The sequence below is a fragment of the Crocuta crocuta genome, unplaced genomic scaffold, assembly GCF_008692635.1.
Source record: "Crocuta crocuta isolate KB4526 unplaced genomic scaffold, BGI_CrCroc_1.0 scaffold156, whole genome shotgun sequence".
NCBI classification, from domain to species: Eukaryota; Metazoa; Chordata; class Mammalia; order Carnivora; family Hyaenidae; genus Crocuta; species Crocuta crocuta.
This window is the reverse complement of record NW_027531308.1, coordinates 150,732-168,872: the sequence shown is the minus strand read 5'-3', so window position 1 is coordinate 168,872 and position 18,141 is coordinate 150,732. Positions and strand designations below refer to the sequence as shown.

Sequence of the window (18,141 nt, the reverse complement as noted above, 5' to 3'; positions counted from 1 at the left end):
TAAAATGTGCATAAAGAGTTATATGTAAAATTTATATTTATAATTTATATATGTATAAGTATATATATGTAAATAATATACACATATATAACTTCTACCATCATAGACCTATGTAGACAATAAATAATAACAAAATAAACAAGTTCTATAGTAAGCTAAAAAGAAATAAGTGCAATAGTAATATAATGAGGAAGGTTAAGGTGAATCTGTAACTCCAGATTTGTGGACAGTGAGTTTCGAATATTTTTTTACATAGATAAACTGAGGCCAAATTATGTAGGACTCTGAACCATTGTAACAGGAGAGGGGGTATCTACCATTGGAGGATTCTGAGCAGAGAGGTGACATGACTTCACTTATATTTAAAACTAACTTTATGTCAAGTTGGACTGCTAAGAATAGTCTATGCAAAGTGGTGCAATGGCCTAAGCAGTGGTAAATTAGTAGTGTGTTGCAGAAATTAAGGGGAGAGGGGAATGGGTAGAAATACCAATGGTAATATGTGAGATTTTGAAGGGTTAGTAACACAATGTGCCAGGTGATGGATATTGGATTTTAGAGAAGTGACTTCAAGTTTTGTTATTTTTTTAATTTTTTGTTTTCTTTTTTTTTTTTTTTTCTAAGCAACTGGAAAGATGAAGGAATAGTATCCTACTTTAACAAGCATGAGCTGAATTTTGTGCATATTACATATAAGATGTTTTTTGGATATCCAAGTGGAAAGGTAAAGTAGGTAGCTGGAGAAGCAAGTCTGATATATAGGGTAGAAATATGAGCAAGAGATTGATACACAGATGCTATTTAAAGGCATGGTACTACATGAGAAAACCTAGAGCATGAATATAGATAGAAAAGACATGAACCCTGGTTTTCTTACACATCAAGAGGTCAGAGACTGATTAACAATTTATGGAGGGTAAAGAGGAGCCACCAGTGATAAAATAGAAAAACCAGGGTTGTGTGATACCTGATAAGCCAAGCGAAGAAAATGTTCCTGAAGATTGGAGTAGATAATGAATGGTTAAAAGATGAGGATTGAGACTTGATTGTCAGATTTTGATATAGAGGTCATGGGAAAACTGAGACAAGTTTCAGTGGAGGTTCTGGAGTCAAATTTTGATTGGAACACTGGGTTGCCTGGGTGGCTTGGTCATTTAAGCGACTCAGTTGTTTAAACGCCCCACTCTTGATTTGCGGTCAGGTCATCATCTCACGGTTCATGAGTTTGAGCCTTGCATCAGGCTCTGTGCTGACAGTGTGAAGCCTGCTTAGAATTTTCTCTCTCCCTCTCTCTTTGCCTCTCCCTCCCCCTCAAGCTAAATAAATTAACTTAAAAAATTTTTTCAATCTTATGACCCTAGCAATCTTAGCACTACTAGGAATTTACCCAAGGGATACAGGAGTGCTGATGCATAGGAGCACATGTACCCCAGTGTTCATAGCAGCACTCTCAACAATAGCCAAATCATGGAAAGAACCTAAGTGTCCATCAACTGATGAATGGATCAAGATGTGTTTTATCTATTCAATGGAATACCACATGGCAATGAGAAAGAATGCAGTCTGGCGATGTGTAGCAACATGGATGGACCTTGAGGGTGTTACGCTGAGCAAAATAAGTCAGGCAGAGAAGGACAAATATCGTATGTTTGCACGTGTAGGTGGATTAGGAGGAACTTAACTGCGGACCATGGGGGAGGAGAAGGGGAAAAATAGTTGGGTAGAGGGAGGGAGGCAAACAATGAGAGACTCTTAAATGCTGAGAACAAAATGAGGGCTGATGGGGGTGGGGGAGAAGGGAAGGGGGGTGATGGGCACTGAGGGGGGCACTTGTTGGGATGAGCACTGGGTATTATATGGAAACCAACTTGACAATAAACTAAAAAAATTTTTCAAAAAAGTTTTTAAATGGAGTGAATTTGAAAGAAAATATGGGAAAGCAATTAGAGAAGAGAGCAGAGGCAACTCTTTTGAGGAATTTTGCTGCAAAGGTATTTAGAGAAATGGATCATTAAAGGAAAGTTGGATCAAGGGCTTTTAATTTTTTAAAATGTTTTATTTATTTCTGAAAGAGAGACAGCATGAGCAGGGAAGGGTCTGAGAGAGAGGGAGGGAGACACCGAATCTGAATCAGGCTCCAGGCTCTGAGCTAGCCGTCAGCACAGAGCCCGACGCAGGGCTAGAACCCACGAACCCTGAGATCATGACCTGAGCGGAAGTCGGAGGCTTAATGGCCTGAGCCACCCAGGTGCCCCAGATCAAGGGTTTTTAGAGGTACTTGGGTGACTCAGTCTGTTAAGCAACTGCANTTTCTCTCAAAAATAAATAAACATTAAAAATTAAAAAGTGATTTTAGTGGATTAGAGCTCTAACATATGGGGAAAGCCAAGGGGAATGACACAATATAGAGGGAAGCGTGAATGATACAGAAGTGGGGGGAGCTGCAGTGTTTTCTGAGTGCACAAGAAGGAAGGATTATAATGCGTGAGGTTTGGTGAGAGCCTTGCTTGGAGTAGAAGGAAGAGGAGGGGAAACACTTTGTTTTCTCCTCTCTTAAGCCAGAATTCTATGTATTTTCAAAAGTGACCATTAATTTTCTTTGTGGTGGTGGTGTTCTTACCTGATACTTTGATTTTGTCCTATAAAATAAATGAGTAACATTGTACATTTATTTGGTACTTTGTGTCACAGAAGTATGTTGAAGAGAAGAACAAGAGCAAATTTTGTGGTTCTGGGTTCAAAGATGAAACTAAGCTTTATTAGCTATATAATGTTTTAATCCGTAAATTGAAATCTTGCATATAAGAGACACTTTCCCAAAGAAGGCATCTAGAGGTTTGACAAGCACATGCAAAGATGTTCAATTACTCATCATCAGGGAAATACAAATTAAAACCACAAAGAGATACCACCTAACACCAGGATGGCTAAAATTAACAACACAGGAAACATCAGGTGTTGGGAGAATGTGAAGAAAAAGGAACACTCATGTACTGTTGGTGGGTATGCAAACTGGTGCAGCCACTTTGGGGAAGAGTATGGAGGTTCCCCAAGAAACTAAAAATAGAACTATCCTCCCTTCTAGCAATTGCACTCTTAGGTATTTACTCAAAGGATACAGAAATATAGATTCAAAGGGGTACATACACCCCAATGTTTAGTAGTAGTATCAACAATAGCCAAACTATGGAGAGAGCCCAAATGCCCATCAACGGGTGAATGGATAAAGAAGATGTAGTGTCTGTATGTGTGTGTGTGTGTGTGTGTGTGTGTGTGTGTGTATGGAATATTACTCAGCCATCAAAAGAATGAAATCTTGCCATTTGTAATAATGTGAATAGAGCTAGAATATATTCTGCTAAGCAAAATAAATCAGTCAGAGAAAGACAAATACCATACAATTTCACTCATATTTGGAATTTAAGAAGCAAAACAGGAACCTATTGGACGTGGGAGGGGGGAGAGAAGAGAGGAAAGTAAATCACAAGAGACTCTTAATGATAGTGAACAAAATGAGGGTTGCTGGAGGGGAGGTGGATGGGAGATGGGCTTAGATGGGTGACGGACTAAAGAGGGCACTTGTTGTGATGAGCCCTGGGTGCTCTATGTAAGTCATAAATCACTGAATTCTACTCCTGAAACCAATATTGCCCTGTATGTGAATGAACTAAAATTTAAATTATAAAAAAGAAAAGAAATCTTGTATGTGATAATAGTGCTTACTCTGCTGTTCTAAGGATTCAACAAAATAATAAGCAAGAGGATCGATTTTCAAAATCACTTTAATTTCACATTTGAAAATTGTTTTTTAAAAAAAACTCAAAATCGTGTGTCCTCAAGTTTCTACAAATACTTTTCTTTATTTTCACATTCCTAAAATGGGAGACACACTATTGAGATTATCATAAAATGATTAAAAATGCAAAAATCCACTTTAAATTTTGCTATGGAATACATATTCAGTCACAGTAAGATAAAGATTCCAAATAGTTCTAGATTATGATCAAGAGTCTATTTGTCAGAAAATTACAAACTCTTATTTCTGCTCATTAACAGCTTCTCTCCTTGGCTATACTGGGAAAACGAAAATGATCATAGGTGATAATTCCCCAGGTCAAGTGATCTCAGTCTGGCAATCCCAGATCTCTGCAGTATCACTTGATCACTGCCCTCTGGGGCCATAATTAGAATTAGCTTCCACTCTTACTGTGACATTTTTTAAGGCTATTAGCATGTCTGTAATGGTTCTGAATAGGATGTGGTTGGGAGGCCACACTGAATCTTAAGTGATGCTGATCTCTAAGTTTCCTTGGCAAAACCGGTAGGTGAAGGGGATAAGAACAGTGAGAAAATCCAAGAACAAAGATTTCTCTGTTTTTTTTTTTTTAATGCTTGTTTGTTTTTGAGAAAGAAAGAATGTGAGCAGGGGAGGAGCAGGGGATCCAAAGCAGTCTCTGTGCAGACAGCAGAGAAGCTGATGCAGGACTCATCTTCATGAAATGTGAGATCATGACCTGGGCCAAAGTCTGATGCTCCTAGGTGCCAAATTTCTCTGTTATAAGGTAGAGATGGTTTTGGTCATGTAATGAAGATTCTTCTCGAGTCAGATCCGCTCTATTATTCCAGCCTCTTAATTGAGCTTCTTTCTTCTTTGTCCTTCCTTCCAGCATATCTGTCATACTGGCAGATGAATCATCTTCCTCCAGCACTGGTTTTATCATGAATTCTTTGCTCCTAAGTCTTTGTTCCCCTTTATTAACAGTACTCCACCATCTAAAGTTAGAGCCTTACGACAGATAAAACTAGTCTCCACTCCACTTTGCTTCTAATCTTATTTTCTACTGTTCTTTTAAACAATTTCCATTCTCTTGGGCAGCCTGCCCTCTTCACCATTTTCTCAGAGTACCTTGAACTTAACTGTCATTTCTCTTACCATTTGCTTGAAAGGATTCTTCAAACTCTCTGTCTGTATTGTAATATTTGCTATTTATAAAAGCTCTGCCCAGTGCCATGTTTTCCATTTTGTCCTCTCTGATCACCACAGCTGTGGCTTTCTCCTCCTTCCACTCTACTCAGGTATTATGAAGTCTCTGGCATTCATCTTACTGTTTGTTGGATATTGACTTAAAAGGTGAGATAGGCATTGTCTTTCCAAGTGACTGACAAAAATACATACTCAGTGAATACATTTTAATTAATAAAATAATTAAGGCACGGAAGGACAGGACTACACAGAAGTAGGACTACATTGGCATGAGATGCCATCTACATCCATAGCTGATTGTTTGACATGCAAAAGCTGTCTTTGTGTTTTCCACTTGTACAGAGTTAGCAATAGTATGGCTAAAGATGCTAAATGGATCTTGGGGGAAAAAAGAGTTTGGGAGCAAAAGTGTTATTTCCTGAAAGGCAGTTATTTGTGGGTTTGTCTCCTCTTTTTAAGTAAATTTGTGCAGAGTTTTATCTGGACGAAAACACCTTTGGGAATTCCATGAAACACTCCTCTCTAGTGCAAATGACAAATGTTATCTGAGGTGGTCAAGAAAGTCTTCAGAACAGTTTTTGTGAGAATTTATTCATGGCTCTGGCTGTAGAGAGGAGTGGTTGTCGAAATGACACAGCCTGACTTACTATTTGTCAGAATCATAAACTTCCCACAAACCAAGCCCTGAGCATTGTCTCTATTAGGAGCAAAATTATTCTATGAGACATATTCCTAATGAATCCTTTCAAGCTACTCGACACCAGCATAGACATGAAACCGAAACTAAAACCAACTCCTCTTAATTATCTCAGAATCGTGGATTAAAAATTTAAAAAAAATTTAATACTTGTGACTGAGAACTGGGACATAGAGCTAAAACATATTAGGTACCTTTTATTGTGCCTTTACAATGTGGTGCTACTGTACTAGGTATATGTTAACTGTATCATCTAGTTCTCACCACACTCCGCTAGGGAGGTGTTGTTATCTCCATTTACAAATGAGGAAACTCAGACTCAGAGAGGTTAACTAACTTTCCCATGCTCCTATAGCAAGTTGTAATGGAGTCTGGATTCAAAAACAGATTTTGGGTAGACTTCAAAGACCAAGCTACTCACAGTTCTCTTGTAAGCTTCTCAAATTATAGTAGCAGTTATAACTTCTGGATAATTTCCATTTGCACTGCATTGTAAAAAGCAATCTTTCCATTCATTATTATGTGTGATATTCACAAGAAATTGTGAGCCTGCTGGGCAAGTACTGAAGGAGTTTGCCTTTTCAAACTGAATCATTCCATTGGAGGTGGGAATTGGATCTTCCCATTTAATTTTATCTGAACTTTTCTCCTCTGTCCTTGTATGGTTTCTTTCCTCTTTTCCTTTCATTATCACAGTGTGTATCTGTTCTAATTTCTTCTTTCCTTGTGTCTTTCTCTCTTTCCATATTTCTTTATACTTCCTCTCTCCCTTTTTTTCTTTCTTCTTCTCAGATTATTGCTAAGCTTCATAACATTAAGTGTTAAGTGTAGACTTGCGTAGAAAAGTTTTCTACATCCCCAAGCAAGGTATATTTTGTAGAGGGTGGGGTACCTCTGAAGAGAGACTCTTAGTTATGGCTGTTATCAATTTTGAGATAAGCGATAAGAAATACTTTTTTCTGCGTGTGGAATCTATTTCAGAAGATGGTAGTGAAACAACATGAGAATCACTGGTTCCTGGAGTGTGGAGGGGTTATTAATCAACCTTTCATTCTGAAAATATTTACCAACTTGAACACCTAATTAGGAACTTTGGGCAATGCAAATAAAGTCTTTAAAGCATTATGATTAAAAGCAAAAGACTATAGTTTACATATTAAGGTGTTTTTCATTCATGTTTAAAAGGACACATCACAGACCATTCTCTTCCTGAAATCCTTGACCTTGCTGGATAATACTGGCCCTTCCTTTGAATTTCTATTATTTTTTCCCTCCTCACATATTCAAGCAGTAATTTTCTCTACTTTTTGTACAACATATATTGTTTACTGCCTTATAATGTAGCTATTATGTATGCAATTTATTCCTTGATATGTTCCCTATTAAAGAAAGCTTTATAAAATAATTGAGAACTTGTATTTGACTTTTAAGGAGAGTAAACTATAGACAGGCAGAAATGATGATGTGATAACAAATGTTCTTTCAAATAATTTACTACTGTTGTGTCCTTCCAAATGAGCACCAAGATGAGAAGAGTGAGCAAGTGTGGCAACAATGAATGATCTCATTTCTGTATACTGTGTATTTCTAATATTTAATTGGTCATTTTGTTGTTGTTGTTGTATGTAGTTATTATGGCCAGGCAAAATAATTTAGTGCAAATAATAGGTAGTTTGTATGAATGCTGGTGTTTGGTGTCAGTTTTAACTCGGAAAATCACATTAAATTTTTTTAAAAATATTTGTTTATTTTTGAGAAACAGAGCATGAGCAGGAGAAGAGCAGAGAGAGAGGGAGACACAGAATCGATGCAGACCCCAGGCTCTGAGCTGTCAGTACAGAGCCTGAAGAGCTTGAAATTAAGTCCTCCATTAAGAGCAACCTCGGGCTGCACGTAGCCCCAGTTCCAGGAAAAGCTTCAGCTGAAGCCACCCTCAGGACCACCCTCGGATCAGCCAATCAAAAGAAATGTGTAACATTCCTGTGGTCTGAGTCAGGGCTGGGAACTGCAGGTAGTTACTCTGTACAAACTACCCAATCACTCACCGCTTGCCTAAACCCCAGGTAGGCCCTTTGAGCTCACCTTATAATTGGTCATTTTCAAAGGATTCTCAAAGGTCATGATTGGGTCCCGCCAAAAGTAACGGACGCCTCACAGATACTGAATGGTCAAAACTATAACCATGGGTGTTGTACAATTATGATTGGTGCTTACGTGATGATGTAAAACGTACAACGTGTGCACTGTAAAAAAACGGAGGTTTTTACCCCATAAAAACCCTGCTCACCATTGTTCGAGGCTTCTCCTTGCTGCCGCTGCAGCGGTAGACAGGTGAGCCCCTGCTAGACCTTGTAATAAAGACCCTTATGTACTTGCATCGGTGACGGCTCCTTAGGGGCCTCAGGGGACTCACAATTCGGGCACAACAAACCCAGCATGAGACTGGAACCCGTGAACTGTGAGATCATGACCTGAGCAAAGTTGGACGCTAAGTGACTAAACCACCCAGGTGCCCCAGAAAATTAAATTTTTAATTGTGATTTTTTTTACTCTTTCTTAGGTTGTTTTCTACAGGATCTGTGATTTCTGGATCAAGAATCTAGAGACCTGGGTTCTGGTCACTAGTTCTAGCACTTGTGTGACTATAAGCTACTCAGTTTAGATTTTTGAATCTCAGGTTTTTCATGTGAATAATGGTCAGTCTGGAAAAGGCTGTCTCTTAGACAAAAATACTGGTATGATTTCACTAGGTGCATATGCATTCCACAGAAAAGTCTTCATGTTTTTTGCTTAGTTGGTGAGTATTTCTGGTCATGTCCCCAGTGCCTCTGTCAGTCATCCATGCATATTTATCCCACTGGTTGTCTTCCTTCTGTCTGTCTCTCACAAAGTTGGTTCCCTTTTCTCTAGCTCAGGCTCAGAGATTTCTGATGGAAGAGCTTGAAGCTATAGAAGGTGTATGTTCTGAGACTATGGACTGTGGACTCAGGAGCTGACAGCAAAATTATTTGATTCAGGTACATATGGAGAGACTCAGTTCAGTATTGGTGAACTAGAATTGAGGTCAGATCACAGTGAGTGCTTTTTTAAGTTTTGGGGCAGAAGAATGTGTTAGGACAGATGAGAGTATCAACTGGATGTTTTTTTGTTTCTTGGTTTGTTTATTTATTTATTTTTTTTTTGAGAAGATTCTTAAAATTCCTGGAGCTGTGTCTACAAAAGGAGAAGAATGTCAGTAACCCTGTACTGCATTCCAGTACCTTCTAAAAGAATAAAACTTCAGGCACTTTCAGGGCTTACCCTCTACCTCACTGTGGTGGGTATTTGGACACAGAGCAATGGAATCTTCCCTACTTTCATCCCTTCTTCTCCTAAATACAAAACATACTCAAAACTTAAAAGTCACCAGCCACCTCACTTTCTTTTTTAAAGGTTTTATTTTTAAGTAATCTCTACATCCACTATGGGGTTTGAATTTATAATCCTGAGATCAGGAGTCACATGCTCTACCAACTGAGCCAGCTAGGCACCCCAATTACCAACCTTTTAGTATCAGCTTTAGGTATAGGTGATCAAGCCAAGGAGACAGCTCTGGTGCCTTCCCATAATGTTACTGAAATTTGACATTCTTTTCATTTCAAAATGGGCTGAGAGCTTAAAAGTACAAATGACCTTGGAGAGAAAATATACCTGCATAGATTTCAGACACAATGAACACAATGATGTCAAGTACCAGAGCAGGTTACAATTAAAGAAAGTACTGACTATTTTAAAAGGATTGAGATACTACTTAGCAGCACTACAGGGTGGGTGAGGGTTAGTCACTGATGAAGAAAACTTTAGTATTTCAATGTTTCCAATGGACAGATAGAAGCTGTTTGCAGGTGTATTTCACATCACTTGTGGTGATACAGGCCTATGTTTTAGCAAAACCTAGGGTGAAATCCCAAATATTTGTATGCATTAGGTCTGGATAAAATTCTCACAGGGCCGGGGCGCCTGGGTGGCTCAGTCGGTTAAGCGTCCAACTTTCACTTGGGTCATGATCTCGCGGTTCGCCGGTTCGAGCCCTGCGTCGGGCTCTCTGCTGACTGCCAGCTGAGAGCCTGCAGCCTATTTCAGAGTCTGTATCTCCCTCTCTCTCTGACCCTCCCCTGCTCACGCTGTCTCTCTCTCTCTCCTAGAAATAAATAAAAATATTAAAAAAAAATTCTCACAGGGCCAGGTGTAGGTGCCAGAGGGAACTGTATTGAGTCATATGGCCAGTAAAAGTCTCTGTATAATTAAAAAATTTTTTTTGATGTTTTATTTATCTTTGAGAGAGACAGAGTGTTAGCGGGGGAGGGGCAGAGAAAGAGGGAGACAGAATCCAAAGCAGGTTTTAGGCTCTGACCTATCAGCACAGAGCCCGATGCAGGGCTTGAACTAATGAAATGTGAGCTCATGACCTGAGCTGAAGTCAGACACTTAAGCAACCGAGCCACCCAGGTGCCCCTGTATAATTTTGATTGAACTTTTTCTTTAAAGTTTCTTTTTTATGGGCTGGCTCTCTCTCTCTCTCTCTTTCCTTCAAAATAAAAAACAATGTATGAGGAGAGAGCAGGGGAGGGGCAGAGAGCAAAGGAGAGAGGCTCTGCATTGCCAGCACAGAGCCCAAGCCTACATGATTGTAGTTCAGTCCTACAAACTGTGAGAATATGACCTGAGCTGAATTGAAGAGCTGGATGCTTAACCAACGGAGACACCCATTGATTGAACCTTAATATAAAATAAAAAAAAGATGATAAAGTTGATGAACCTTGAGGATATTATGCTAAGGGGGATAAGACAGTCAAAGACAAATACTGTGCAATTCTATATCTATGAGTTATCTAACATAGTCAAATTCATAGAAACAGAAAGTAGAATGCTGGTTAGCAGGGGCTGAAGGGAGGGAGGAAAGAAGAGATGTTGTTTAATAGGTATCAAGATTCACAATTGCAAGATGAAAAAATTCTGGGGAATTTTTTTTACAACACATAAATATATTTAATAATACTGAACTGTACACTTACATGGGGTTTATATGGTACATTTTAATGTTATATGGTTTTTACCACAAAAAAAAAATTGGGAAGGTTCAGAAAAGCAGTGAACTTGATCTGACATGATGACAAAGAATGAAATTCTATTTTTGATAAGTCCCCTTTCTCCCTCTTTTACTTCTCTTGCCTGGTTTAGGTGCTTTCTTATTCCCCAGTTTCATTGTCTCTGATCTCCAACTACATCCTACTCTACAATGCATTTCTCCTTAATTCATTCCCATCCCATGTTTCAGAAAACTTTCACTCTAAGATGCTGATCCCTTGATTAATCAGTTTCCCTACAACCCTACTCTCTACGTATAATTGAAAATGATCATAAAAGGGAGATTAAGTGTGTTGATATGGGAAAGTAAGGTCAGATATAATTTGTATAACTGTTTAATTTCCCTTTGTGCATAATTAAATTTATTTCCACCTTTGCCTCTTTTTCTCTGGTAAGCAAATAAACTTTCTTGGTTGTATGTTCTGTTTCTTGCTGCAGGCACCTATGAAGCTTTTCTTCTTGCCTAATTCTCCTATTAATTTTAGGCTATGACAGATTTTTCTGATGATTTCAATTATAATCTCTTAAGTGGTGTTTATGTCATCATCGTCATCATTATCATCATTACTTATGAAATGTGAAGAATTGGATTACCAGGTAGTTCTCATTTGTAATGCAACATAAATGACTAATCCCAGTATCATCCTGATAATCACAATTTCTTTCTCACAGTCTTAGTTCTCATCATTTCAATGGCAGCCCAGTTGGCTGGATCAATGGATGGAGGGAATCACTCGGTTGTGTCTGAGTTTGTGTTTCTGGGACTCACTCATTCATGGGAGTTGCAGGTTCTCCTGCTGGTGTTCTCCTCTGTGTTCTATGTGGCAAGCATGACCGGAAACACCCTCATTGTGTTTTCTGTGACCTTTGATCCTCACTTACATTCCCCCATGTACTACCTACTGGCCAGTCTCTCTTTCATTGACTTGGGAGCCTGCTCTATTGCCTCACCCAAGATGATTTATGACCTTTTCAGAAAGCACAAAGTCATCTCCTTTGGAGGCTGCATTGCCCAGATCTTCTTCATCCACGTCATTGGTGGTGTGGAGATGGTGCTGCTCATCGCCATGGCCTTTGACAGATATGTTGCCATTTGTAAGCCTCTCCACTACTTGACCATCATGAGCCCACGAATGTGCGTTTTGTTTCTGGCTGCTGCCTGGGCCCTTGGTGTCAGTCACTCACTGTTCCAACTAGCATTTATTGTTAACTTACCCTTCTGTGGTCCTAATGTATTGGACAGTTTTTACTGTGACCTTCCTCGGCTCCTCAGGCTGGCCTGTACAGATACCTACAAATTGCAGTTCATGGTCACTATTAACAGTGGGTTTATCTGTGTTGGTTCCTTCTTGATACTCTCCATCTCCTATGTCTTCATCCTGTTTACTGTTTGGAAACATTCCTCAAGTGGTTCATCCAAAGCTGTTTCCACCCTGTCAGCTCACATCACTGTGGTCCTTTTGTTCTTCGGTCCAACCATGTTTGTCTATACATGGCCACATCCCAATTCCCAAATGGACAAATTTCTTGCTCTCTCTGATGCAGTCATCACCCCTTTTCTGAATCCAGTCATCTACACATTGAGGAATAAAGAGATGAAGGCAGCAATGAAGAGAACTTTCAGACCATTAATGATTTTTAGAATGATTTCATAGAAAATGCTATAAGATTTTTATTCTAATCATTATGTAGCTTGTGTCTGGAATTTTAGAACTGGTTTCTTTAGTGATTCTGCAATTGATTTTAGTGTTCCCATATCCTTTAGGAATGCTCTTCTTGGGGAGCCTGGGTGGCTCAGTCAGTTAAGCATTCGACTTCAGCTCAGGTCATGATCTCGCGGTTTGTGGGTTCGAACTCCGCATCGGGCTCTGTGCAGAAAGCTAGCTCAGAGCCTGGAGCCTGCTTCAGATTCTTTGTCTCCCTCTCTTTCTGGCCCTTCCCTGCTCACGCTGCCTCTCTCTCTCTCTCTCAGAAATAAATAAAACACATTAAAAATTTTTTTAAAAAAGGAATGCTCTTCTTCCCTTAGATAATGAAGACCTAGACAAATAAATCCTTAATTCAAAACTTATGTTGATTCACATGGAGTTGTGTGTATATATATGTACATATATACATAAGCATATATGTACATATGTACATATATGCTTATGTATATATGTACATATATGTGCTACTTAAAATCATTTCTTTGCTTCACCATCGCTGTTAAAGTATTCAGTGTATCATTGTTGTTTTCAATTTATCCATATATTTCCTTATAATCTATCTCTAGAGATAACAAGATGCTAATTATTCACTTGTGATTGATAATCTCCACTATTACCAATAATGGCTCTTTATCTTACTCCTTGTGAGTTGGAAAATATTCATACCTAATCCAGGTTATTCAGGTCTATTATAAGCTGTTAGCTTTTTCTTTATGATTTGGACGGCATAGTTATCTTGTTTAGCTAGAAAACTTTGCATTCAGATTGTTCTTCAAGTAATTAAAAACAATCTGCAGACTACAGGGGTACTAATTTCTCCTGCTTCATTGTGTTCTGCCTTCATGCCCCTTTTCTCACTAATCTTTCTCATAGATAATTACTTCATGATCACTTAATATTTTTTCTATTGGTGATGTAAAGTTTTGTGAAATTTTGAAAAGCATAAATCGATGACACCCTCTGATTTTCTTTTGATCCCATACATATGTACATTCATGAGCCAGTAATTCATTCTTTGCTTTATTCATATGTCCTCTAAAGTTATCTTTTTGCTTACTACATATATGGATTTATGCTTACTCTATATCTGGAATTGTTTCTAGGAATTCATGGAAGCACCCCAAAATGTATGTCCTAGAAGATGATATATATGTTTAATTATTTAATTTAATTTATTTTAATTAAAAATTTCTTTAATTTTTGAGTGTATGTGCCACACAATGTTACATTAGTTTCATGTATTCAATACAGCAATATTTTACTATCTTATTGCTGTGGCTAGGACTTCCAGTACTATGTTAAATAAAAGTGATGAGAGGGGGCAAGCTCTCAGTTTAATCCCATTTAAGATGGGATTAGCTGTGAGTTTTTTATGCATGGTCTTTATTATGTTGAGATATGTTTCCTCTAATCTTACTTTATTGAGGGATTTATATCATGAATGGATAATGCTTTTTTATGCATCTACTGAAATGATCATAATGTTCTTCTCCCTTCCTTTGTTAATGTGGTGTGTCATGTTGATTGATCTACAAATATTGAAATAACCTTGTAACCCAGGAATAAATCCCACTGGATTGTGATGAATGATTTTTTAAATGTATTGTTGGATTCAATTTGTGAATATTTATTGGAAACTTTTGCATTTCTTTGTAGGGTTGGTTTAGTGGTCACAAAGTCCTTTAGTTTTTCTTTGTCTGGGAAACCCTTTATTTGTCCTTTTACTCTGAATGATAACCTTACCTGATCAAATATTCTTGGCTACAGATTTTTTCCATTCAGCACATTGAGTATATCACATCACTTCCTTCTGGCTTACCAAGTTTTTGTTGAGAAATGTCTAGCTACCTTAGAGGTTTTCCCTTATAAGTTAAAGACTTGTTTTGTTGCTTTTCAGATTGTTTTTCTTTATCGCTGCGTTTTGCACTCTACGTTACAATATGTCTTGGTGTTGGCCTGTGTTTGTTGATTTTGTTGGGAGTCTCCTAATGCCTCCTGAACTTGGATGTCTGTTTCCTTCCCCAGATTGGAGAAGTTTTCTGCTATTACTTCTTAAAATAAATTTCCTGCCCTCTTTGCTTTCTGTTCTTCTTGTGTTACTCTATATTAGGAAGATTTTTACATTTGATAGAGAGACTTAATTTCTTAAGTATATTCTCATTTTGTATAATTCATTTTTCTCTCTTTTGTTCAGCCTCATTACTTATTTTTCATGGTCTCCAGGTCACTAATTCATTCCTTGGCTTCTTCCAGACTGCTTTTCATTGCATCACACCTGTTTCCAATCTCATGTATTGCATTCGTCATCTCTGATTGATTTTTATTTATTTATTTATTTTCTAATAGTTTATTGTCAAATTAGTTTCCACATAACACTCAGTGCTCATNAAGACCTGTTATGCTCTCTGTTTCTATCAGCGCTGCTATATCCAAGAAGACTCTTTGACACCCTAGGGCCTATCCTTTCAGAGAGTGTTTTTGAGTGGTATCTCCTGGTCTCTCTTGTTGGGACCTTGGTTATTTTATTTTCCTATTCGTAGTGATATTTGGGATTCTCCACCTTGTGTACTCTCGCTTGTTTTTTGAGGTAGCCCTCTCAGGCAGGGATGGGCGTGGCGTGATCCAGCGCATCAGGCGGGAGTTCTGCCTTGGTGGTTGTCGGGAGAAGAGTGACGGTGCTCCAGTCCCTTCTTGAACCAAGCGTTGCACCTCGCTTTTTTGGGCGTGTAAACTCCCCCATACCGGGGGCACAGCCAAAGTTGGTTGCACTCTTCAACCCAGGCCAGTTCCAATCTCCAAATCCCAGTCCGTGCGCCCGGTGAAATTGCCTTAGACACAGCTTCCCAGGCAACTCCCTCGGGGCAATTCCAGGCCCCCTGACGAGCTCTGGGGGTGGAGGCAGAATTGCTGCTTCCTTCCCTGGGTCAGGCTGGGACCATGGGCGGGGGCTTGCCTGCTGGGTGCGCTGAGCCCGCTGGAGTGAGGAAAACCAGGTCCCTCTATGCTCCTCACCCGAAACAGGAACTCACAGGCAAATTTCCCAGTTTTTAGTTCTTTGACTTCCCTCTCGAGTCCCAGCCACCCAGGAGCGTGGACGCCCGGTGTCGCGCGGCTCTTTCAGAGGCCCAAGCCACCCGGGAGCTACAATGGCGGCAGGCGCGCCACCGCTCTGAAGTCCAGCCGCCGGGAGCTAGCACAAAGAAGCAGTTTGTGTGCTCAGCTCCCCCGGAACCAGTTGGCATGAGGGTACCTGGTCTGCAGGTATTTGGCAAGTATGGTCTTTCTATGCAGCGAGCGGAGGTTTTTCTGTTTCGGACTCTCTCTTTTTCCCCTCTCACTCCCCGTAGAGGGTAGAGGGGGATCGCCTCCCACCTTGGAGTCTCAGATCCCCGCCTGATTTTATCTTCCCCAGTTCGCACTCACGTTAGAAGGCTTTCTCAGTGGATTCTGCGTCCTTTTTCTCCCAATCTCTCAGGTTTTGTAAGGTTTCCAATGGCTTCAGATCTTTTCCGTGTGATGTATGGGCGCGAGTGCAAGTATGGAGCTCCTTACTTCTCCGCCATCTTGCCCTTCCCTCCTCTGATTGATTTTTAAACACTCTTTTATCTCAGTGGTTAGGGTTTCCCTGAAATCTTCCCTTCTTTTCTCAAGCCCAGTGAGTATCCTTATAATTGTTGCTCTAAACTCTCCCTCAGGCATGTTACTTATGTCTATTTAACTTACATCTATGGCAGTGGCCTTATCTTGTTCTTTAATTTGGGATAAATTCCTGTCTTTGAATTTTGTCTTAGACTTTGCTTCCTTCTTTGTGTTAGAAAAGCCAGTTATGTCTCCTGCACCTGCAAGTAATGGACTTCTGAAGAAGAGGTCATATAGTGCCCGTGGCCTGTTGCCTCAGAGTGTCTCTGGTGTGTGCTGTAGTGTGCTTTGCTGTTGTGTTTTGACTGTTCTGTCCTTCAGGCCAGTCATCTGCAGTGGCTCTGCTTGCCTGCTGTGGGAAGTGTTTGGTCCCTAGCCTGAATGTGGTGAGTTTCAACTAGGTGTGCTCTGGTCTGCTTGTGAAATGAGACCTGACATCACCTATACCAGAAATGAGGTGTTGCAGAAATCTCTGGTTGGGATACATGGTGTGGGCAGTGATTTGTGCTTGTCTTTTGGGGTAGGAGCCAGCTGGGACTAAGGCAGGCTTCACTGAGAAGGGCAGTGCCACCAGTGTGGAGGGGAGTGAGGCCTGGTGTAAGCAAGTTGGGCACTCAGTATTGGGACTGTGCTGCTATGCACAAGTGGCTCTGTGTGTATGCTGAGGGTTGGGGGAGGGAAATGGCACCAGGCAGCATCCTTATTCCTGGAGTGTGTCTCCATGAATGCTGCCTTTCAGGGACATGGTCCAAGACGATCACATAATCTCTCCATGGTGTGCCCCAGGCACTCCTTAGGTCATTGTTTGCATGTTGTCTGCCGCTGGTTTTTTGCCTGCCTTCTGTGCAGGAGCAGTGCAGTGGCCTCCAGTCTATATCTTGGCCAAACCTGCTGATGTTTAAAAGTTCAAGCTTTAAGCCTGCTGCTTGCAAGAACTCAAAAAATCCAGCCCCTCTCATTTTTCAAGCCAATGGCTTTGGGGGAACATTCTCCTTGAGTGTTCCTCTGTGTACTCCACTTTCTCTCACCCTTCTCTGTGGCCATGGCTCCCACATGTCTGCAGCACCCATGACCTGTTTCTTTCCTAAACCATGTCTCTGCACTTCACACTTCTTTTGATATGTCCTCTTCTCTCCTTTTAGACAAGGAGTTTGTTCTGTCAGTATTTAGGTTGATTTTTGGAGTATTTTGGATGATTTGATAGTTACCTGGTTGTGTTCATGTGATGAGGTGAACTGATGATCCTCCTCCCCAGCTGCCATCTTCCTCTCCTCATCCATTTGGCTTGTGTTTTAGATTCTACATATGAGTGAAATCATATGGTAATTGTCTTTCTCTGTTTGACTTATTTCACTTAACATGATGTCCATGTTGTTGTAGATGGCAAGATCTCATCCTTTTTTATAGCTGTGTAATATTCCCCCCTCTCTCTTTCGTGTGTGTGTGTGTGTGTGTGTGTGTGTGTATTCCTTAGCCAAACATCTAATGAGTTATCATTGGAGAGAGATAGGAGTCAAATATAAACGTATAAATGTTTTTATAGCACTTTGTAAAAATCCATAGTGTTGTACAATTGTAATAAGTCCAGCATAGTGTCTTTTTCCTATTAATTATATCTAAACAATCTGAAAACATGCAAATGAAGTACCAGAAGCAAGGAATAAAGGTAAAGGAAATCTGGTGTTTTGCAGAAGGGAATCAACCTTGAAGAAGCAACTAAGGGCAGGTGATGTTTGTTTTTTGTTTTGTTTTGTTTTGTTTTTTTCTCTCATGGCTCTTAGCTAAGAACAGACCCTAAATGCACAGCTATGGTTGATATGATACAGGCAGAAAAGATGTTAAGTGAAAATCAAGACTTCTGGCCAGGGAACTATAAAAAGAGGTCCTTACAAAGTGGTGAGTATAAAGGAAATACTTTTTTCTCCCCTCCCCCCTTTTCTCTCTATGCCCATCCTAGGGCAGCTCTTGTTACAGAGCAATGGCAG

The 18,141-nt window shown here is 39.9% G+C and overlaps 1 protein-coding gene across 1 annotated transcript; it reads left to right on the top strand.

Annotated features, from left to right (window-relative positions):
* The first annotated feature begins 11,500 nt into the window (after positions 1 to 11,500).
* Positions 11,501 to 12,463, top strand: LOC144237945 (olfactory receptor 4F3/4F16/4F29-like). Its single transcript, XM_077771657.1, has one exon. It carries the CDS (start codon positions 11,501 to 11,503, stop codon positions 12,461 to 12,463), a length of 963 nt encoding a protein of 320 aa, XP_077627783.1.
* Positions 12,464 to 18,141: the final 5,678 nt, after the last annotated feature.

Bases quoted from the DNA above. Each gene is read 5' to 3' on its own strand.
- LOC144237945 (XM_077771657.1), top strand. From the start codon at position 11,501: ATGGCAGCCCAGTTGGCTGGATCAATGGATGGAGGGAATCACTCGGTT.